At 47.8% G+C, this 23,794-nt stretch overlaps 1 protein-coding gene across 1 annotated transcript; it reads right to left on the minus strand.

Moving 5' to 3' along the window:
• Positions 1-201: 201 nt before the first annotated feature.
• Positions 202-22,211, minus strand: Upk1b (uroplakin 1B). Its single transcript, XM_021648602.2, has 8 exons — positions 22,044-22,211; positions 11,627-11,714; positions 10,575-10,775; positions 8,522-8,596; positions 7,905-8,027; positions 5,323-5,502; positions 3,579-3,662; positions 202-572 (listed from the first exon to the last, which is right to left on the minus strand). The coding sequence occupies exons 2-8, from the start codon at positions 11,693-11,695 to the stop codon at positions 522-524; spliced, it is 783 nt and encodes a 260-aa protein (XP_021504277.1). The 5' UTR covers positions 11,696-11,714; positions 22,044-22,211; the 3' UTR covers positions 202-521.
• Between the last annotated feature and the right edge of the window lie 1,583 nt (positions 22,212-23,794).

Raw genomic sequence — 23,794 nt, forward strand, 5'->3', positions numbered from 1 at the left:
CCTCGTCCCACCACCCAGCCTACAGAGTGACAAACAAAAGCCTTGCAAGGATGAAGAAAATGATGAGGGAGATGGGCTCTTTGTTTCTTGAATTTGCTATTAAATACAAAGTTTACTATGGGGAAGAAGGTTCCCTTGAATGCCATTGTGTCCCCACATTAAACATAAACAGGAATGAGATTCATCCCCACTCTCCAAATGTTCTGTCTTATCTTTATACTTTATAGCACAAGTAAGTACTATGCCATATAGAGTCCATATAAGTCTACATAGTACATTTATATAGTGTATTTTTCTGTCTTAGAGTACATAATTTCAGGCAAGGATAAGAAATGTTTCTGCTGAGGATCGCAGCAGCCCAAGAGCCTAAGAGAAGCTCACTCCACCTGAACTGGCCTTTGGGTGAGATGAGGGCACACGGCGCCGGGGAGCACACAGAGGGCATGAGACGGAGCAGCAGGTTCCAGCACCACATTCAGGGTCACCCGAGGAAGGAGGTCATGGCGGAGACACTTGTGTGCTCAGTATTCAATTCTGCTCCAGTAGAACATGGTACCCAGGAGAACCCAAAACTAGATTAAACATGGGAGAAAGGAAAAAAAAAATAACTAAGAAGGGATTTCAAAAACATCTACTTTAATACAAAGCAGAATATCGTTCCTCCTCTTGAGACTCAGGCGACACAGGATTTTTAGTAGTAATCTAGGGACGGCAGTCTTGGGGGCCAGAGGGCTGCTGCATTCGCGCTGATCCAGAGCACTGCTTACAATCTGCCTCCCAGAGCAATTTCTCCACCTCCCTGTGCCTACCCTTCTTCCTTCCTAGTCCCTCTCACTTCTCAAGTGCCTTTCTCTATTTCCGTACTGAAATAGCTTTGGGGAAATTCTTCTCTCTTGCTGTCAATGCTAAGTGCTCTCTCCAATATGATCCTGTTTGTAGTTAGAAATTACATGGCTCATTCATCTTTTAAATTTGTATTTATTTGTTTGTTTGTTTGTTTGTTTTTGAGAGAGGCTCTTACAGAGCCTTGGCTAGCCTTGAGCTTGTTACATAGGTGAGGACAACCTTGAGCTTTTGATCTCTCTGCTCCCAACTTCCAAGTTCTGGGACTTTAGGCACGTGCAACTCAGTGCTGGGATCTCACATGGGGCTTTGGGCATGCTTAGGCAGGCGCTCCACCAACTGAGCTAGACTCCCAGTTATTTGGGTCCCTTTTTTCTTCTAAAATTTATTTATTTAGTTATTCACTTCACGCCCCAATCATGGCCCCTTCCTGCTATCCTCCCAGTCCCACCCTCCCTCCTTCCCCTACCCCTCCGACAAGAGGAGCCCCCCCCCCCACTAACCCACCCCAGCACAGAAGTCTCAGCATCACGATCAAGCACATCCTCTTTCTCAGTGACCTGGCAAGGCCTCCTGCCAGGGGGAGGTGATCCAAAAGCATCCATCAGAGTCCATGACAGAGATAGCCCCTGCCCACCACTCCCCTTATTAGGGAACTCACATGAAGACCAAGCTGCCCATTGGGTTCGCATGTGTAGGGGCCCTAGGTCCAGCTCATGCATGGTCCTTAGTTGGTGCCTCAGTCTCTGCAAACCCTTCTGGGCCCAGGTTAATTGGCTCTGTTGATCTTCTTGTGGAGATTCTGTCCCCTCTGGATCCTTCAATCCTTCCTCCCACTCTTTCACAAGGTTTTCTTTGCTGTGCCCAATGGCTGGCTGTGGGTTTTCTTCTAGCCTTAAAGCCTTTTCTCGAAAAGGACTTCCCTAACATCCTAAAATGCTTGCCACCTTTGAATGGCTGCCTCTGAAGACCAGCGCAGACCCTAAGACCACTCACTCTCGTGTGGAGTTGGAATGTCCAGGCTGTTTCAGATCTGCCTTCTATTCCCAGGGATCCTAGCCGCACCATTTTACCTTCCTGAGTCCCGGTGTCTGTATCTATAAAATAAATTTCCTATCATCTCTCTCTACCTCAAATCTAGAGCTGTGGGCAGGACAATGAAATAACAGCTTGGACTAATATTTATTAAGACTTAAGTGTATCAGGCACACCTGTCTTCAAAGCTCTCTGGAGAGCTCTAGAAGCACAGGGAAGATAAGTAACTAACCCAAGTCCTAGAACCCAATGGACTTGGAGTGTACCATATTGAGTCATACAGAAAAGCTCTCTGTGAGCAGCAGGAACTGGTTTGCCTCGGAGATCTTCTCAAGTACGGTTCCTTGTTGGCAAGACCTACCTAGCGCTGTTGAGGAGGTTTCATATGAAGACTATCTGAAATGGTGTCTATTTAGCAGACCCTCAGTATCTTTAGTTCTGATCCCCGCCTCTACTGAATTTCAGGAGATTACAATCTCTATAATTTAGAATCTGATATTTGTATACTGTTAGCTGGCAACTCGATGATACTCAAAAGCCTTTAAACGTCCTGTAATTCCTGGTAACACAGCACAAATAGACCCTTCCCTGTTGTCATTTAAATTGATTCAATAGATGACTGAGTCTTTACTATGCGTTATGCTAGTGCCGGGAACAGAGAGCATCTGGTCTCCTGCTTCTCACAGCATCAAATATGCCACCAGGTCGTCGTTTCACAACAGAGATGAACTCCTAAGAGCGATCATAAAATGCAGCTTTCTCTCTTCACTTACTTCCTCTCACTCAGCACTTTTCAATGCATAAAACACAAACACCCTTCAGGGGCCAATGGGGGCAGGAATATTTAAGTAAAAGGACTTTTTTTTTTTCTAAGCCAGACTTAGACAGGATTGCGAAAACATGCAAAGCAATACTATTTCATGAATTTTTCATTTTGTAAAAATATTTACTATTTTCTTACCAGTATTATGTTGTTTAGATGAACTTGTAGTTGGCTTATAATCTTATTTTAAAACAAATTAATAAATATTTAACATTTTTCAGTCATTATATTTAACGGAAATAAATATCAATAGACACAGGCCACATTAAAAAAATAGCCTTTTGTTTTTTGAATCCTTAATATATTTCAAAGTGTTCAAGAGTGACTGAAATTAAAGCTTGGGATTGTTTCTCCTAAAGTCATGGTTCTCAGTTGTGACAAAAATTTAGAATCATCTGGAAAAATTACCAAAAAAAAAAAAAAAAAAAACCCAAACACAAGCAAAATAAAACCAAGTGCCCAGGCCCAGCTATAGGATCAAGGGAAGCACCATAGAGCAATGCATACAATTTCTGCTTTGTCTGGGATGTTCGAGTGTCCAGCCAGGGCTGGGAATCACAGCTCTGACCTCAATATATGTGCCTCACAGAGAGGTAGCTGGGAGTGACGAGACCTTTGAAGGAGCTAGGCAGACTGATGCTGGGCCCCAGGAGCCTAGAGAGGTGATAGGTCGGGCCTTGAAATCTAGTTGCAGTGAGCTGACAGCCCACACCTCAAGTGAACCCGTTGTTCTTGGTCTGGTGCTAGACGCTTCCTGACTACCTTAGCGGCAAGCTTTGTTTTCCAGACTTTTTAGGGCAGCTGAAACAGCCAGAGACCTTCTCAGGGTCTCCCTGCGTCGTCCCTTCCTGAAATAAAACGCGCTGAGGATACTCACAGTCCAGCAGAGGATGGCGAAACCAAACCAGGCAACTCCCCAGGCATGCCTATCCATTGGTCCAGAAATCAGCTCATAGCAGCCCTGGGAAGACAGAGCTACATTAAGGTGCAGAGTCCAGAGCAAAGATAGGAACTGGTCGGGAAAGTAGAGGCCCATTGGATCAAGGAAGGGTCTCCAGAGTGCAGCAGACAACCTCGGAAGGCGAGAGTTGCCATCTGAGTGACTCTACCATAACCTAGGGATCACAGGGAATGCCCAGGACATGCAGAAGCCAGGCCGATTCCATGCACCAAAAGGTCCAGAGGAGGCAAGCGTGCTTGATTTGCCAGCAAATTTCAACAACTATCTAGATTGACCACGGGGTTTAGGCTCCACCCAGTGGCTACAGAAGCACCTGATGGTCTGTCTCCCATAATCCTTCCATTTGTAAGATACATATATGCTCCCCTCCCCCACATGCCCCAAAACTTTGACTGATTCCCTGTTTAATCTTTTACATTGCAGGATGCCCAGATGAGAATTCCTGGAATTTTCCTTAATTTCTTTATCCAATATTCAACATTTAAGCAAATCCTTTAGGATCTATCAAAAAGTATATCACAAATACAAACATTTCTGAGTCTTTCCTTGTACCACTTTGCCCTCTGGGGCTTTGCTTAAGGGTGAAGTTCATCTCTAGGAGAAGCATAGTACCGATTCAGGTAGGCACTTAATAATAATTTACAGAATGAGAGTGTGTCCCCTCAGCATCCAGGGGAAGAAAAGTCAGCACCTAGGAACTTGGCTGAAAAGTGTGGCTAAGTGGTGGTGCTTATGCTTTGGGGTCCAGCTGGCTGGTACTGGAGATGGAGACACTGACAGCAGATGCGGGGAAAGGAAGGAGTCAAGATGGGCATGAGGTCCCAGGACAGTCAAGAGAAAAAGAGTTAATTTGTGTTTCCTCGTCAAACTCACCTGTCTAAACTTGAGTAAATGGTTTGAGTTGATTTCCCTGTGTTATTTCTGAAGTGTTATGGTAGGGGACGCAAGGTTATACCATAATCGGAAGGTGGACATCCTTTTTGTCCCTTTTAGAAAGGAGACGCTGTTTGTACATGGCTGTAATTCAGTAAAGACTGCTCTGCACGAGCCACATCGGACACGCAAATGCCGAACACACGTTAAGGGTGGTTCGAGTGACAGTTGTATTTTATACTGAGTACAAACAGCAAATTTAATTTTGACTACAGCGGGACATAGGTGACTCAAACAATGCCCCAACCGGGTTGCTCTAAAGCTCAGCGAGGCTTCCTTGGGGCCACAATTAGCCATTTCCTAATTGTGTGAGGTTGGCCAAGGCCCCGGTTAGCATCTCTTGCTCCATTCCTCACGCATAGACGACAGAGCACCGACTTTTGAGCACCACAGGCATTGCAGTCTGTGTGTGGCACACACACAGCGTCTGGCCCTCAGGAAGACCTCAATAAAGGTTTCGTGAGCATCGTCGGATCACCTTCCTCAGCTCAGGAGCGCTTTTGCCAAATCCAAACGTACGTAAATCATGTTCAGCCCAAATCACCAAACCGACACTGCTTGGCAGTGCCCTCCATCACCTCTGACCTCTGCAGTCCTCCGGTTTACCACCAGAGGAGGACGTGGGTAACACCAGGCTGAGAGGGAGCGTGCCGAATTCCGTACAGACCTCCCTCACAGCCGGGTGCTGTTTTCTTCCTGCTCGGTCCTCCCAGAGGACAGGGCTCACCTGGTTGTGGTAGTAGCCCGGCACCCCGAGTTTGCAAGCGTCCAGGTTGAGAGGCACCTGGAGCTTGTTCATGACACAGCACTGCCGGGGCCAGGGGAAGTCGGCGTCGTTATTCTTCGCCCGGAAGGCCGAGGTGTACTTCTGCCAGTCTGACGGACCGTTTACACCACAGCAGCGTTCCTGCCCGAGGGTGAGAGGCACAAAGTCACCTCCAGGGGGCGCAGCCAAGCCGCCGCCGGCGCCGCCAAGGCTTTGTGGAGGAGGTGCTCGAAAGCACAGCGTGTCTTAAGTTGCTGAACTATTTCCACATGGGAGCTCAAGGTTTTCCTAACTTTCTAAAATGTTTTTATGCTTACGACGTTACCAGCCATTAATGGCCGCGTTAATGTTAAGTCTGTAAGGACAGTGGTTCTCAACCTGTGGGTTGTCACCCTTTGTGGGGGAGGATATCAAATGACCCTTTCACAGGGGTCACACATCAGATATCCTGCATATCAGATAATTAAATTACTATTCGTAGCAGCGGCGAATTACAGTTACGAAGCAGCAACGAAAAGAATTTCATGGCTGTTGGTCACCACACCATGAGGAACTGTATTAAAGAAAGGACACATGCTAGAAACAGTCTCCCGCCCCCCTCCTCCACACCCCAGGCGACCCATATGAAGACCAAGCCGCCCATCGGCCACATATGTGACTTGATGTCCTGGGGAGGGTTGTACAGGGGGAGGGGGCTTCTTTTTTCCTGGGGGAAGGGGGAAGGAGAAGGAGGAGGAACTGGGAGGATAAGAGGGAGGGGCATCCTTGGGTAGTAGATAAATATATGTGGACAACTGGCTGGTGGAGAGGAGACATGGATCCCATTTGGTTGCTTCTGTATTCCCAAGGCCTGAGGTGCAGCCATGACTGAGGCCGAGGGTGGGGAGGGATTTTGCAAGAGGTGGAAGAACAGAAATCTATGCAACAGTGACAAAGCAGAGTTCTTGGAGAGCACACCCGAAAACAGAGCTTTTCTGAGCTTTTCAGTCACAGATTTAAGTCAGCTTCAGGTGGGGACTTTCCCCAGCAATAGTTAGCTTTTGGGTGAGAAGCGGATGTAGGTGGGGGCTGTATGGGGAAACTGATGAAAACAGATTCACACGAAGTAAAGGAGCCAACAGAGAGCGCTGGGTAAAGAGAGCACATGGCGGGGTGTGAGGGAGTGAAGGCAGGGGCGATTAACTAGGGGTTCCACTGGAATAAATGAGGAAATGAGGGCAGAGGAAATAAATTCTCGAAGGTCGGTCATCGGAGAGCTGCTGGGCACGTGGCTGTTGGTGATAGCTGGCCGCTGGAGGGCGGGAGGAGGCCTGCGGGATGCAGGGAGGCAGCAATGTTGTCCCAGCCCCTGTGTGGCTTGTGAAGCCTCACCCGGGGCAGGGTGATGGGGGCATGACTGGTGAGGGCACAGGCGGTGACACTGCAGTCCCTAGAGCCCGATGGCACGACCCTCAAGGTTTTGAACAGGGAGGGGATCAAGGGAAGAGACAGTATAGAAGCCAGGCAGGGCAGGGAGGAAGCCTAGCCAGTCCTATGGCACTTGAGGGTGAGAGGGCAGGCGGGGGGGGGGGGGGGGGGGAGGCACTAGGAAGTTGATGCAGGAATGTAAAGAGCAGACTGGAAGGTGTGTGTGTGTGTTGGATATGTGTGTGTATAAGAGAGAGAGTGTGTGCAAGACTGTGTCTATGAGCGTGTGAGGGTGTGTGAGTGTATTGTGATTATGTGAGTTTCTGTGAGTGTGAATTTGTGTGAGAGTGTGTATGTGTGTGTGTGAGAAAGACAGTGTGTGAGTGTGAGAGTTGGTGTGTGTCAGAGAGTATGTGTGAGAGAGGGTTAGTGTATGTGTGAGGGTGTGAATGAGTGTGAGACTGTGTGTGTGTGTGAAGGAGTGTATGAGAGTGTGTGTGTGAGAGTTTTTGTGTGGGGCTGTATACAGTGTGTGAATGTATGTATGTGTGTGAGAGAAATATGTGTGTGTGAAAGAGTATGAGAATGAGTGTGAGTGTGTGTGAGTGTGTGTGTTGGGGCCAGTGGAGAGTTGGCTCATATTAGAGGTTATACATGAAAGACAACTCGTGCTCTGGAGGACTTGGGGTCCTGATGGCACTTGGGGTATAAGTGTGGATATACGGTATGGGGTGGCCGCTTAGAGCTGAGTGTCTAACTCACACCACAGCTCCCGACCCTGAGGAGAACTCTTCACAGGAGCTATAGAAAGGAGAGACGGGTGTGTGTCACCCTTCAAGCCCACCGTGGGGGGGGGGGGGAAGGCGCCTTTAGCATAAGTGAGTCCTAAGAGTGGAAAATATTAGGAACGCCAAGTGTGCCCTCTGTGGCAGGCCAGTCGGCAGTGTAGCTTGGCATAGAATATGGACGCGCAGGCCTCACTGAGTCGTGCCCTTGGGGCTCCCCCGTCCTCACCCTCACCAGTGAACAAGACTCACTGCTGAGCCTGGAACAAGTCTGCCCTCACTCCCACCCTCGTGCCTGGACACCCATCCGGGCGTGCGGCCAGCAGGACACGCAGGGGCCACACACCACACCTGCAGCATGAGGCGATCCCAGGTCTTGGTCACGCCGTTGTTCTTCCACTCATCGTCATTGGTTGGCGGGCTGTTGTTTTGATACCTCACCAGCATCTGCTTCAGGAAGAGGTTGGTTGTGAACTGCAGGCGTGGGAGGGGGACAGGAGAGGGAGAGTCAGTGTCCTGGGGAGTCAGCCTGCTGCCGTGCGCGCGCGCACACGTGTGTGTGTGTGTGTGTGTGTGTGTGTGTGTGTGTGTGTGTGTGTATGTGTGTATACATTCTCTGGGGAGCCACCCTCCTTGGACTGGAGACACTCTGACTTGGGCCTCTCACACACGCAGAAAGACCGTGGTGTGGACAAGTGTGAATCACTGCCGGGATCCCTGCCTGGGCATCGGGAGTCCGGCTGCCTGGGCTCACAACTCTTGCTGTCACTTGTCAGCCATTGACCTTTACACACACTTCTTTGAATGTCCCTTACTTTTAGAAGGGACAAGCAACACTTCCCGGCCTAGGGCACTAAGGAAAACTGCGAGTATGTTAAAAGCGTGCTGGTGAGCGTGACCAGGGCTCGGCAAAGGCTCCGGGCAGGTGAGTGGCTTCAGTGTCAGTGCCACTGAGGGGCTGTACTCACGAAGTCCCGTTGTGTCGCCGCCGTGATGCAGGACGCCACTTCAAAACCGTACACTATGAACATCAGGATGAAGTACTGGGGAGGGAAGAGCCGAGAACGGGGGATTACAACAGGGGCCTCAGCAAGTGGCTGCTGCGAGCCTTAGGGACGCCCATCTACATGTGAGGTCCAGGTAGTCACTGGGAATGGGACTAGTGCTGGGGACTTGCAGCAAGGCGGCGTGTGGGTCCGCTCAGTTCCCTGCGCAGCCTTCTGCCCCGGAGACCCACCGGTGGTCTCCTGACCACACCCGTGTGCTAGGGAGCTCAGGTGAGAGGCAGAGCCCTCTGCGCGCTGCTTCTGCTGTGTGCCTTCCAGTACACAGGCTGCAAGCCACCGTGTGCGGACAGCTCCTCGAAGCCCTGCCCCTACTGTATGGCTGGAAAAACAAAAAAGCTGAAGAGCAGGCGCTTCTCCGTATGTGGGGACCCTCAGTGAGGCACACTTTCATACATGCACTGTTGCCCCTCAGGGCCTTTCTGGGAAGAACGACTGTAGAGGTTGGTGGAGGAAGTTGTCCTCCTCCTTTGGGGGTGTTTGTGGGTTCAAAGGTCAGGACCCGTTGCTCCTTTCACGGTCTGATCCCAGAACAAAACAAAACAACTCCCCCCCCCAAAAAAAAAAACCCAAACAAATCCTAAAACAAAACCCTTAACCAGCTCTGTGAAACAAACAAACAAAACAACAGGAGAGAGAGCCTTAGGAGACCCCCTGTATTAGCTACTGCTTTGCTTCCTGTCAAGAGCTTTGGGAGCTTCCCTTACACAACCTCAAGGCCTCTGAGAATTAGGCCAGAAAGGAGGCCTGGGACAGGCCTTTCTCCTCCAGCTTCACAGAGAGGCTCTGTTCCCCACTTTTCTTTCTCATCTCAGTTCTGCGGCTGGGTCAGGCACACACACACACACACACACACACACACACACACACACACACACAGGGCTGGTCTGGAAGGAGCCCAGGGTGCAGGGTACATGCGGTGGAGGTTGTCTTCAGGAAGATCTCTTCCGTCTCTCCCTCCTCCCTGGGTCCCTTTCCCTACTCTCTCACAGTCCGTGCATTTGCCCTGGAAATAACTCACCCAGAGTAGGGAAACATTCTGCATTCCTGAGCACTAGGGCAATGGTTACCTCAGAGAAGAGAACCAACAAGCCTCTTTAGTGGCTGGGCTGCTTCTGTAGAAGTGGGACTCAGGGTAGGAGAGTGGCTTCAGGGGTGGGGAGGGCTGTGGGGTGGCTGTGTACGTGCCTGTAATCACAGTGACACAAGCTACTGTCATGAAGCACAGGAGTGGAAGGCAGAGGTCTAAGCACAAGCAAGACTTTCTTTCAAAAATTGGGAAGAGTGCAGAGGGGATAGAAGGACCTGGAGGGGACAGGAGCTTCACAAGAAAACCAACAGAGCCAACAAATCTGGGCCTGTGGGGCCTGTGGAGACTGATGTACCAACCAAGGACCATGCATGGAGAGGACCTAAACCCCTTGCTCAGATGTAGCCCCATGGCAGCTCAGTCGCCATGTGGGTTCCCTAGTAAGGGGAGCAGGGGCTGTCTCTGACACGAACTCCATTGCCTGCTCTTCAATCACTTCATCCTCCTGAGGCAGCCTTGCCAGGCCACAGAGGAAGAGGATGTAGGCAGTCCTGAAGAGACTTGATAGTCTGGGGTCAGTTGGTAAGGGAGAAGGGCTTTCCCTTTCTGAGGACTAGAGGACTGGATAGGGAGAAAGAGGGAGGGAGGGAGTGGGAGGAAATGAGAAAGAGAGCTACGGTTGGGATGTAAAATGAATATATTCATTGATAATAATAATAAAAGAACTTCCCTGCTGGTTAACAGTTCATTTCTATTTGCAAAGATTTCTTGTAGCACAGGCTGGTCTTGAGCTTGCTATGAATTTAAGTATTATCTTGAATCTCTTCCTGCCTCTACCTACAGACTGAACCCAAGATTTCATGTGTGTTAGGCAGGCACTCTATCAACCGAGGTACACCCTTAGCTCCTAGAGGGTTTAAGTCTTACCGCCAAGAGGATCTTCCTGTTTGACTTCATAATCCCTACTATGGCTAGAACAGACAAGCAGAAGAGGCAGATGCCCACAAACATGCCTATCCAAGCTGCCCCAAAGATGTCATCATTGTTGGTGGCTTCAAGCAGTGGGTAGAGACTGTGCTGGTCGGATACGAAGAAGATACACTCCGCCGTCAGGGCGATGCCACACATCTGGAAACAAGCCGAGGGTAGGTCTGTCAGGCTGGTGGCCAAGAGCACTGGGAAAGGGGATGGGGGGCAGGGAAGGCTCTAGAGGTGCACCCCTTCCCTTACAAGGAGCCAGGAGATCCAACAGCTATTTTTCTCTTGCTTCCTTCTTCCCCATACAACTTTGTCTGTTTGCTATTTGGGATAAGATTTAGGTAACCTCAGACCAACCATAAAGCCCCTGGGATATGGCCCACTCAGACAGCGCTTTCTCGTATGAAAGTTATTACCCTATCCTACCCCACTGAGAACCTTTCCGGGTGTAAGTGTAATACTTGAAGTGGCCTGGCCTTTGTCACAGTGGTTCTGGAATCCTAGTGACTATCTTCCCAGTGTTCATATTCTGAATGATGACTCGTCCACAACCACACACAGGCAGAAGCAGAAATGAGCCAAGACCAGCTCTCTTGACTCCCTGACTAATGTTCTTCCCTTATCCTCTAGTCCAAACAGCTTGGGAAAATTGGGCTCCAAGCAACTCTTACAGCCTTTACAGAAGAACATCTGTCCTAGCCCCTTCAATAACACAGTCACCAAGTCAAACCAGGGTGAAACTGGACAGAGGCATAAATGAATGTGTAGCAGGTGGATCAGGACACTGACCATGGTGAGCATGACTCTCAATATTCATTATGTCTTAAAAATGGAAAAAGGAATCTATTTTAGTATTGACCATGGTCTGCTGTTGTGAGAGTAATCATATATGACTAATTTAAGATTCTAGCTAGTATATTTCCTATCACATTTCTTAAAACGAAGGCACTAAATTATGTTTACAAGAAGAACACATTTTTGTTTAAATCCTCACGACTTACACCAACAATCACGTGTCCAAAAATCAGCAGGCCCTGGAAGCAACGAACAGTGGAATCGTCTTTGGCCATCTTCAGGATTTCCCACAAGCTGAAGACACAGTTCAGAATGTTACAGTTTGATGGGAGCAGATAGCAAATGCTGCTTCACTTTCTACTCTGTCAAATGACATCACCTGTCTCCCCTCCCCTCTTTTGGCACCCAAATCAAGGTCATGGTGAAAACATTTAGTAATGGTGAAAATCTGGTACCTGAGGTCAGCCATCAAAGGAGTTCTCCAAAGAACAACAACAACAACAAAAAGGCTTCCAGAGCCTGACCCGTGTCCTTCAGGAGTCACTTAGGGCATGAAAGACACCGAGCCAACCTCCTGTGAGCAGTCCCGAGGCTCTTCATGGTCACTGAGGGCACAAAGGTCAGACCTGTCATGGTGACATGTCTGACACACACTGAGAGTCCTTGATATTGCCTCTGCCATCTGTGGGTGGGGCCAACTGCACCACAGGGAAGTGAAGAGAGTTGGCTGAGGCCATGATGGCCCCTGCGTTGACGTCGAATATGTTATTATTACTAAGGAACAGAGGTTGCACACAGTGAAGTTCAGAGAAAAGAAGGACGCAGAGCTCCTGTGTGCACTCTTCTAGGAACTTCACGTAGTTATCAAATCCAAGAGGGCCTCTTTGGGGCACCAGGGAACCAGAGCCTAAGTCCCTGGAAAAGTAGTGCCCATGAGACCACACAGAGAGCAATGGCAGATTTGGGGGCCTGCGGGGCTCACAATCTTCCCTGCGGCTTGCCCTGGACCCTAGAAAGTATTTCTACAGTTTATACCAGATGCAAGTAGACACGGACCTCTTGCCTCCTCGAAGGTTCTCTGGAAGGAACACAAGGTTAAGTGTCTGGGTCAATCGGTCCGGCTTCTGCACTTAAGACGTGTTGAGGAAAGCAGTTCGCCCCGCCCCGCCCCGCCCCCAACACTTTATTCTTTCGTTGGCTAACCAACCGACACGCTAAGTCAAAATTACACAATTTACATTCTAGGATTTTATGCTGGAAGACAGGCAAAGTTCTCAAGTAGTTATAACACGTAAGTGGGTGTCTAAATACATGAGTGAGGGTGTGAGTGTGAAGGCTCCAGCCTAGCTGATCATGTAGAGTCCGCCTTTGGATCAGGAGAGTGGAGGTAGCATGTGTAGCGGAGAAGTGGATATGGGCGGTGGACCCTCCAAGGAAAGGGAAAGTGAGGGAGTAGATTCAGAAAAGCAAAGTGAAGACAGGAAAGCAACTTAGCCAGTTTGGCTGAGCTCCTGGTCAGGGTCTCTGGACAGGCTCTCTGGGGAGGCATGTCTTGATTTTGTTGTTTTATTTCCCCCTTCCTTCCTTTCTCTCTTTTCAAAAGCGTGTGCTCTTGTGTGTCTGTGTTAGAGCATGCTGTACGTGTGTGAATGCCTTTGGAGGCCAGAGGCCTCAGATCCCCCCGGAGCCAGGGTTACAAGCTGACATGAATCAACTAATGTGGGTGTTGGGAAGTTACCTCAGGCCCTTTAGAAGAACAGTCTGTGCTCTTAACCGTTGAGTCTCCTTCAGCCTCAACTTTTTTTTTTTTTTTTAATGACTCAGGCCTTGACAAACGTTAACTCTATTGTTATACACTATAAGGCATGTATTAATAACCTAAGTAATTTAAACTTCTCTGAATATCTTTCCACTTCTTTGTACCTTAAAGGCTATGGGGATTTAAGGGGTTAAAAATGTATGAGTGGTTTCAACTCAGGGTTTGGCACACACGCTCCATCACTGTTTGTCAAAGGAAGAGAAGAATCTGGGTCCTTGTTACGCCATCTTCCGATACCCTCGCCCCACAGCATTTTTGCTTAGAAATGCCATTTATTTATCTAGAGTAGTTCTTCCACATCAGAAGGGTAGAGCCTTACAGCACCCCGAAGGCTCCACTGGGGAGGATCTAACTGGTACAGCCGGATCAGATACCCTGTAAAAATTCATAATTGGCACGCACAGACATCAATCCTGACCAGTTAGGCTGCTCTCTAAACTGGACACACAGATAAGCAGACTTTGAAAGATAGAAATTCAGATACTGGAAACACAGAGGCTAAAGGGCAAATACCTGGAGAAGCCAAGTTCAACATCATTACTGATCAGCATTGTACTGATTCTGCACCCACTTGGCACGTAGCGGCCGTTAGTTGGGCTCAAAGAACAGAGAAGAGATTTATTTTTTCTTTTAGGGACTATGCAACAGGAATTTTAACAGCAAGTTAGCTAGAGCCCGTGCTGATGAAGGGGAAGTGGCGAGGGGTGTGGAGGAAAAGGGAGGGAGATTCGGCAAGGGGGCCTTCACAGGTCTAGAAGGAAGCGGAAGGGATCCTGAGCAAAGAGCGTTGCCCTTGTGACTGAGCTTCCAGGTATCACTGAAGTGTTTCAGAAGTAGGTAGCTCCTGCTTAGCTTCTCGGCTAAGATCAGGTGGGGAAGAGGCGAAGACCAAATCGTGGGAGAACCCCAGAAATAGGATAAGGAAATTAGAGTGGATAAGAGAGTGGAGGACGCAGGTGGGAGAGTGGCTTGGGCCGGAAAAACCTGGGCAACTCCTAGCCCGCGGCACGGTAGGAAATGCTGGGGAAGCAGTCGCCTGCGGGTTGGCCGCTGGAGAAAGGATTGCAGCAGGAGGGAAGCTGTTCCGAGCCTGCTGGCTCCTCCAGCTTGGGCCAAGTAATAACTTAGGAAGCCATGCCTGTCTTGGGGCCGGAGAGAGGGGGCAGCAGTTAACAGTGAGCGCCACTGGACCGGATTCCAGTTCTCCGTTCCTGAGTCAGGCAGCCCCGCAAACTGCCTGCGATTCCAGCTCCAGGGGGTGGATCCAATGCCCCCTGCTGGCCTCCGAGGGCATCCACATGCTCCTGCATGGACCGCTCCACTCCCACACACGTAATCAAAACTAAAATGATTTTTTGTTCGTTTGTTTGGCTTTAAAGAAAGCCATACTCATTTTTCAGAAAGGACCAAAAGGGACCGAAGCTGCCACCTACTGCTCCCCTCAGTGCTCGCTGTACGTGTCAGACACCTTTTGTTCTTCTTCCCGAGAGACCTAATAAACCGGTATTTTTGCCAAAACGCCGTGTTTGTTTCTTATCGTTATAGTAACAGATTTGCTCAATCGCACAGAGATAATATCCGGCACTTTGGAGTCAGAGGTCTGAAGTGAGTGTCACTGGGTTAAAATCTGTGTTGGCTGCGTTGCACACACACACACACACACACACACACACACACACACATATTTACTGCTCATTCAGTGTTGCTCCTATGAACTGGTATTTAGGGCTGACCACTTGGGATTGGATGACCTCTCCGGAGCTGGCCCATGGAGAAAACCAGCTCTCTTTCTCAGCAGCCATTGGCTGCCTGTAACTCTTTATCTAGGGGTCGGGGTCTTGTGAGATTTCCCCCATCCACGTAGGTCCTGTTTGGCTACACACTCCTTAAGGATCTAGGCAGAGACCCTGATTGCTCCCATCTTGACAACGAAAAAAGAAGGCTTGGAGAGACGTGAGGCTATGCCATCAGAAAGCCCAGGACCCAGAGTCAAGTCCAGGTCAGCCTGACTCCCAGAGTTCATCAGTGCAGACATAACACTAACACTTTAAGTAGGAAAAGAAACGCCTGCCTGACTCCTTTGCCAACAAAGAGAACACATGCATGTTCTCTATGCAGAAGAGCCGCGTCTTTGCAAAGGTCAGAAACACCACGGTTCACTGTGCACACTTCCCTAGCTTCTTGTCTTAGCCTTTCCACACATTTAACACACTCATATTTTCCCACTATTATCCGGGAAACTGTACAGATGTCTTTCTAACCTGCAGCTCTCCCCTCTACTGCCTTCTACTTTCTGGAGAGAAAGGGAGCAGTGTGAAGTCTGTGGAGGTTCAGCGTTTGATAGCACATCCTCAGCCACTCGGGTTTTCCTCTTTAGAGATGGGGGTCTTTCACAACAGCCCAGACTGGCCTCAAACTTGTGATCTTCCCACCCTCAGCTTCCCAAGTGCGCCGTCAAGCCTGGCTTTGTCTCTTGTTTGTGACACCTGTCCCACAATGCCAAGGGGAAGCCAAGTGCAGGCTTCCTGGGCTTCACTGTATAGTCCCATAGCTGGGGTCTAAGGGCAAGCATGCTAGAGTCAGCAGCCAGATTCAGAGTCAAGTGTTCCTGTCAAGAGTTACTCTGAGCAATGACCCACCTTCTTAGGAACCATTTCCACGATTATAAAATGGGTAGGATTTCTCAGGACTGGCGACTATTATGATCATCAAATGCTAAGGCTGTTTACAAACATGCGACTGCTAATGACGACCAGGGGATATTAGGAAAGGAGAAGGTCTTCATTGAAGGTCATATTTGATATTCTAGAGACCTAAGCCACACTGGAAGGAGGTAGTAATTATGACTGGTCGGTCCTACAGCCCAGGGCTCCTAGGTCAAGGAGAATCGGCCTCATACCCACTTCCTCTCCCTTGATGGGCAGCTGCTCTGCCAGAGGGCGCCGGAGGCCTCACACCCACTGGTACCCTTTTGTGCTTCTTGTTGTTTCTGTGATCAGCTTTAAGAGGTAAAAATTCCACTGGGAAAAGAGAAAAGGCCTCCTAGCTCTGCTGGGGTGTGGCTAGTGTCAGGTACCAAGTTGCACGTCTGTCCAAGGGGAGGGTGTCGGTACATTCCGTCAGCATTCCTGCCCAGTTAACTCTTGCTCCTGTACGCTAGGTTGCTGGGCCCTCTGATTCAGACTGTGCTGATGTGGACATGACCTCTGAGGATTTCTGTTGCACTGGGTGTGGGTGTGGGTGTGGGTGTGGGGGTGCTTTCTTTCTCTTTGTGCACTCTTTCCTCTCTGTAGGAACATGATGTTGGATTCCAGCTGCTGCCTAGGCTGACATATCTTGCAGCAGCTCTTTCACAGGGGCCCTCAGGGATACTGTCTGTGAGGCCCTAGCTGACAGATTTTCAAGAGCCGGGACCCCTCCCCTGGGACGTGAGTTTCCATCAAAGGCAGGTATCGGTGGCTGTACATTCTCTTCCATACCACCTTCCAGAGGGCATGGCTTCAGGCTTGTACCTTGAGAGCTCCTCCGGTCCCTGATTCCTTTTTCAGAGACCCTGCCATGTTATCTGTCTCTGGTCCTAGGGCCTGAACATTCCTCTGAGACCCCACTGTGCTGTTGCCTCTGTCTGTTTATCCATGGCATTAATAAATTTTCCAATAGACCTTTCAATTCCCACTTTTCCCCAGTTCCCCTCTTGACTCTCCCTCTCCACTGTGAAACCTTTTATTCTTAGCATCTCCTATGCAGGGCTTTCTGCACATTATAGCAAGAGAAGAGGTTATCGGGAAAGGAGAAGCAGAGAGATATAGCTTTGGATATATCTTGATGTAAGCCTTAATTTGATCACTGAGTAGTTCTGTGACCCCAGGATTCTTGCTGAGTTTTATCTGTCAACGAGAACTGTAAGGCCAGCCATCAAAGGCTCCGTAAAAATTAAATGAGAATATTCAAAGGTCACAGGCCATATTGGTTGTCTAGCCAGTATTAATTTTCTTGGCTCTTGCCTCAGTTTCTTGGCACTTCTTGACACAGACAGACTAGAGGTAACAGCACGGGAAACATTGGGGGCCATGTAAGCAGGGGTTTCATTAAAAAAACAAAACAAAGTATCACTGCCATGTTGTCAAAGAAGATGTGGAGATATGATATCAGTACAGACTCTGTGGCTGGAATGAGAGAGGGGAGTCCGTGACCTTAGAGCACCCCTCACCAGCTCACCAGCTCGTTGGAAAACCAATGTTCTAGGACTAACAGAAAAGAAAGCTGTAGGCAGATCCCTTATCTCAGAAGGCAGTCATCCACAGAGTTCATGAAGTGTAGTTAGAGAGCCCCGGATGTAAAGGAAGTTGACAGAAGTCTGTGCAATGGATTGCAATGGTCTCTCTCTCTCTCTCTCTCTCTCTCTCTCTCTCTCTCTCTCTCTCTCACACACACACACACACACATACACACACTCACACACACTACATTCATACGTGGTGCCTCTGGAGAGGGTGTCAGATGGCTCTCCTGCAAACAGAGGGGTGATTGTGTGCTACCCTGTGGGGGCTGAGGATTAAACCTGACCTGGGTCCTCTGGGAAAGCAGCAAGCACTCTGACCTGCTGAGCCATCTCTCCAGCTCCTTGTAATGGCTAACTGTATTGTGGGTAGGACACAGTACCTAGCTTTGCCTTAGTTTTTCTTCCCTCAAAATATGAGTCTAGTTACTACCATGAAAATTCTTTTGTTCACTTGTAACATTTAAATTAGTAGATTTAAAAAAAATTTTTTTTTCAGATGAGGTCTCACTGTGCATCTGAGACAAGCCTTGGGCTTGTGGTTCTCCTGCCTCAGCTCTCCAAATGCTGGGTTGTGACCCCTTTGGCAAACCTCTACCTCTAAAAATATTTTCATTATGGTTCATAACAGTGGCAAAATTACAGTTGTGAAGTAGCAACGAAAACAGTTTTGGGGGTCCCAGCAGCACGTGAAACTGTACTGGAGGGGGGCAGCTTTGGGAAGGGTGAGACCTTCCTGGCTTTAACGGAAGGTGGATCCTAGGAACATCTTGTTACACACAAGCATCTTCCTGTGTCACATTGCCCCATCACTCCTCTTGCTCAGCAGCCTCTATTGCCAGGTGAGTCTCCTACAACCCAGATCGCATCTCATCCTGCTCTGCTGCCCTTGAAGTTAAGAACCTCTGGGCTTTTTGGTTCTCTGCGACAGACTGATGGTTTTTCTTTTTGTGTGTGTTTGCAATATTGACCGGATCCCATCCTGTCTTCTGGTCAATGGGGGAGAGACTAGCAACCGTCTCTTCAATGCAGCACCCAGGTTGCCGGCTCCCCTAGTGTTTCCTGGTTTCTCTTAGTCACCTCTTTCTTTGTGAAGCTTTCTCTCATTTCCACCCACAGCCCCACCCCCCCCAGCTGCCTCTCTCTGAGATTAAGCATCCTTCTTCTCTACCCGTTTCTGCTCTTGGCCAGCAGGAGTGTTACATCCTACTAAGTGGCTGTGTATGCTTAGCTTTTCATCCCTGTTAGCCTCTGCCGAGGCAACCTAGCCCGGTTCTTTTCTTTAGCCATGCTGTGGGGCATCATCCTGAACCCACACCAGAACAGACCGTGTGCATTTAAAAAGCCAGTTTTGACGAAGAACAGTATTAAAAAGCAAAGTATAAACACCCGGGTGGTCCCGACTTGAAGTCAATGATTACACTCTTGGTTGTTTTCATATCGCTAAGAAGGTGTCTAGCTGGGAAAGAATCAGGTGTCTTTGTTCTAGACTTTGAGATCATCCATGGTGTCTTGGATTCTTAGGTCTGGCTGTAAACTCAGAAGCCCTGCAGTCACCTCCTCCCTGTACAGATGAGGAAGCCAGGGACCAGAGAGGGGTAGTGACCTGTTCAAGATTATCAATGTTTTAAACTAATTTCAAATCCAAGTACACGTTTCCTGATTTGCCAGCCAGCATTAGAGTCTGTCACTAATACTATCTTTAATTTTTAAAAAATTGGTATTGTATGTGTGTGTGTGTGTGTGTGTGTGTGTGTGTGTGTGTAGGTGTGTGTGTGTGAGAGAGAGAGGTAAGATTCTGTGTGTGTGTGTCTGTGTGTGTGTGTGTGTGTGTGAATACGGGCATGTGCGTGCTATCGCCAATGTGTGGAGGTCAGAGGACAATTTGCGGGAGTTGGTCCTTTCCTTCCACCGTGGGCTCTGAGAACTGAACTTAAGTAGCCAGACTTGTCAGTCAAGTGTCCAACTGATAAGTTATCTCAGTGGCCCTAATACTTCTTCTTTTCAAGATAAGACATTGTAATTGTTTGCAGTTATATTTAAATCGGAAGGTTTGCCATTGACTGGACTTGTGTCTTAGGCGTAAGGGAAAGCACAAAGTCACCAGGAGAAAGCCTTCCACCACCTCACTATCCTCAGTCTTCCCCCATTGTTCCTCTAAGTTTTGAGGCACCATATTTACAGAATCACTCCTTTGCTCCTCCTGATTAAAGTACAAAAACACCCAAGAGGATCATGGTGGGTCTCATGAGCCGTCAATGGCAATGCCTCATTGTGAGTGAGTCCATTAGCTCCCTCTTCATACTTATCTTCAGAAGGAGAAGAAAGGTACCACCAGAAGGAAACAGAGTCCAGGTGTAAGTAGGGCCTCAAAGGACAAACCTCCCTATTCAAGCTTGGGGACTCAGAGGCTGGGCGTGGTGACACATGTCTGGGCTATATTTCGAAGGACTCCGTTTTAAAACACAAAACAAAACAAAAAAGGAAAGAGAGGGAGGGAGGGAGATTGAGAGAGGGTAAGAGAGAAAGAGAGAAAGGGAGAAAGAGGGAGAGGGAGAGAGAAAGAGAAGAAGATGAAGAAGAAAGAAGAAAGAAGAAGAAGAAGAAGGGGAAGGGGAAGGGGAAGGAGAAGGGGAGAGAGAGAGAAAGAAAGAAAAGGGGGTAACTTCACACCCGGGGGGCTTGGGTCTTCCTCTCTGGATAGAGGACTTCTCCCAAGAAGTGACATGTTCTGCTGTCTTGCCTTCCATTTAGTACATGGTATTCATGGCTGGCTTGTGACTGTTTGAGACCCCTTATAGTATTCTCTCACACACTGCTTCCCTCACATATGGTAAGTTTTTTTACCTGACAGTACTAGAAAGGAAGTAGGTAAGATGAGGTGAATTACATCAGGGTCAAGCCTTAGAGAGCAGAGAAATTGCTGTGCACATCAAAGCGATGGCACCGTTGGCTGGCTGGGTGCCTCACTAGCCTTCCTGAGTCCCACCCTATAGAGGGACTTTCCGGTGACCCAGCTCATCCAAGACTGACTGCCTTCAGTCACTCAACACCCTGGGGGGGAGCCTCTTCGCTTTTAGAAGTTCTGGTTTTAAGAGGTTAAAAGCGTATTTCTTTCTCTTGTGCCTTCGTTAAGTTTGTTTTCTTACGAAGCTATTCGTATCCAGGGTGTTGATACTTGCAGACACATTGAGTAAGCTTAAATAAAAACAACCACTCACTAAACAAACCAATGCTCAAAGCCAGGCGTGGCTCATCTGCCAGTCATGAGCCTGTCTTTTCGAGTTCATTACCTCTTTTCCTTACTCAAATTTCTTGAACCAGAGAATATACAAACTACACCTCAAACTCATGCCAGAGAAATTTGGATTAAGAAAATGGGAGGGAGCAAGGTGTGTGTGTGTGTGTGTGGGAGGGTGTTGGGAAGAGGGAGAGAAAGAGAGAGATAAATCCAAGACTCTCCTTATAGCTGTGACCTTTGTCTCAGTCAGGCAGTCCTGGCTACCAGACTTACGGGCAGCCTGCGGAGCCATCAGGATTTCAGAGGAGGGCACAGTAGATTCTGGGGCTGATTTATGCCACGGTTCCAAATGTACAAAAGAGTGAAAAAAGAAAAAAGAAAAGTTGACGTTTCATTTACTATTTTTGCCTAAGTTCTCTTGCTATCTGAATGCTTACAAGTCTTTCTAGGTAGTTAAAAAATATAGGAAAGTTGATTTTTTTTTTAAAGCCTAGTACAGCAGAAAGCAAAATAGTGTGCTGGAAATAAACAAACAAAAAGCATATTTTGTATTTATTGGGAAGATTAATCAAAAGGAGGACTACTTCTTCACGGAACTAGAAAAAGTACGGCATCCACGTTAGATACATAAACAACATAACACAGGCATGACACTCATAGCTCTCTTCCCTGCTGGGCTTATCAATTTTACTCAGCAAGAAATGGTCCAAAGGAATCGCTTGACCTTTATATAAACCCTAAACTTAATTAAAAAAATTATAAATGCTTTTAAAAATGCCTGAAGTTACCGAGAAACGGAAACTTAGGCTTATAACCATGAAAGCATAAATATCCAATAATACTAGTGTTACTTGAAATAGTTGGTTTGTGTAAAAATACATGTGTTTAGAACAAGCAGACCCTGGTGGATCAACTCATTGGGAACAGTAAAAGTGGTCTTGATTAGATAAAACTAATTTGTCGACTTACTCCAGCCCACACTCTGAGTAAGTAGAACTGTTTGCAGGGAAAACCCTCGAAGAAGCCGCCCCACAGAGCCTCTCTAATGGCTTGTCAGACCATATGATTTCTGACAAGAACAGGAAACTTTTGGTCAGGCAAAGGGACAGATAATTAGCTAAAGGGCACCTCCCAAGAGAGTTTAAGATCTCAAGCTACAAAAGGGACAGACTCTAACCATTAGACTGTCTTGCTCCCTTTCATCAAGATGTCTAGCCCCATTTCCTTGCACCCACAAGAGCACAGAGAGCGCGGTGGGCTCCCCTGAGAGGTTTCTGTACTCACACTGGCTGCTTGGTCTCTTCTCCCTTCTCTCCCAGGCGCTGAGCCGACTCACTCTGCAGTCTGCACCAGCCCAGGGTGCTTTTCTACCTCACTGCATTCCCTGAAGCTCCAGTCCCGGGGAAGGGGGCGTCTGTGATTGGGAGGAGACATCTCACATCTCACAGCTCACATGGGCCGTGCCTGATGCTGCCTGAACCTGCCTGGCTGAGCAGGAAACACTGCGGACAGAGTTCTGCTGCTTTGGAATGTACATCTCCACATCTCTGAAGCAGGGTTTGGCTTTTTCTCTTCAAATACAAACAGGGTCTTTGTGTTTAGTTGATGTTCCTTTGCTTTGTCGGATCATTAACTACTAAGCCTTTGCGTGGTAAAGAAGCCTGTTCGGGCTCCTTTCTCTATTAACTTACACAGGGCCAGGTTCAGTTTTGTAACCACAGGCTGTATTCACAGAGACGGTAAATGCTTAAGTAATATCCATACAGCGAGCGGTTCAGCAACAAATAAAGGAGAAAGTTAGAAACATAGATGGAGAAATGCAAACAAATGACAGGATCAAGTAGGTTGTTTTGTTTGTTTGTTTTTTCTGATGTCTAACTAGGTCCTCCCTTTCTCTTTACTCCTGCCTTTAGGGCTACTGGGAGTCATGTAGACACAGCATGAAGAGTATTGCTTTCAACGGACAGATAACAGCACATGGTTAGTTTAGTCTGGTGCTGAGGGGTAGGAAAGGCAGTAATATCAGAAGGGACTGAACACTTTAATCATCAGACTTGGGAGCGAAGGCTCTTTTATCTCAACGGACAGAGTTAGCATGCAGTGTGCCTATTAGGGCATGCCCTGAGGTCCATGCCCATAGAAACTCGAGCACAGTATGGGTGAAACAGCCTCAGGCCACACCCTGGACGATTTGCGGATGGCCTGTCTGAGCTCTACACTGGGGATCTCCATGATCTGAGTCTTTAGGTGAGGGCCACTCCAGGGAGCAGATTTTCATAGTTGAGGTCAATTCCCGAGCAAGGCTGACAATGGGAGGCAATTAGTCTTCGATAGGGGACAGCATGGAATGTCCCAGTCTCTCTTGATGCCTTCTAATTCTTCTTTCTCTCCTCCTCCTTCTCCTCCTTCAGTGTTCCAGAGTCTGCTTAGATTAATTAGGACAACTCACACAATAGAACTCCACACAGCAGTTAAAAATGAAGCCACACAGAAACAGTTCCACGGAAATAAATTTAGTCATTTATTCAACAAATGGTTATGAAAACTCATGTTGTGTCAGGGCCAATTCTTGAAGCTGAAGATGAAAAACAACAAATTACAACACAACAGAGCAGCTCAGCTTGCAAAGCATTGTCTGATTTGATACAACTTTTAAAAAATATATGAATTTCAACTTTAGGAAGAATACTCAGCAAATATGAACCGGAATTCATTTAGGTGGTAAGGTATGGGTGACTTTACTACTTATTATTTTTGGCAGTTCATATTCTTACAGCACTGAGATTACAACTTCACAAAGAGAAACATGCGTCATTAAAAAAGTGCTCCCTGTAAGCAACTGAAAGAGCAAAGACTCATTTTTGGTATATATATATATATATATATATATATATATATATAAATTTGGTATATATATGATATATATACATATATATCATATATATAATTTGGTATATATATAGACTTGGGAGCGGACATCTTGGGAGTAGAACACGAAAGGCCTGGAAAAAATATATATGGTATATATATTTTAT

Source organism: Meriones unguiculatus, chromosome 17, assembly GCF_030254825.1.
Source record: "Meriones unguiculatus strain TT.TT164.6M chromosome 17, Bangor_MerUng_6.1, whole genome shotgun sequence".
Classification (NCBI taxonomy): Eukaryota; Metazoa; Chordata; class Mammalia; order Rodentia; family Muridae; genus Meriones; species Meriones unguiculatus.

What these genes read in the sequence shown, in the direction of transcription:
- Upk1b (XM_021648602.2), bottom strand. Translation starts at nt 11,695, where the DNA reads ATGGCCAAAGACGATTCCACTGTTCGTTGCTTCCAGGGCCTGCTGATT. An exon ending in TTGGACACGTGATTGTTGGT is followed by an intron (nt 10,776 to 11,626) that starts GTAAGTCGTGAG and finishes GCTTGTTTCCAG; the next exon opens with ATGTGTGGCATCGCCCTGAC. An exon ending in TCGCCATCCTCTGCTGGACT is followed by an intron (nt 573 to 3,578) that starts GTGAGTATCCTC and finishes TGTTTAATCTAG; the next exon opens with TTTTGGGTTCTCCTGGGTAC.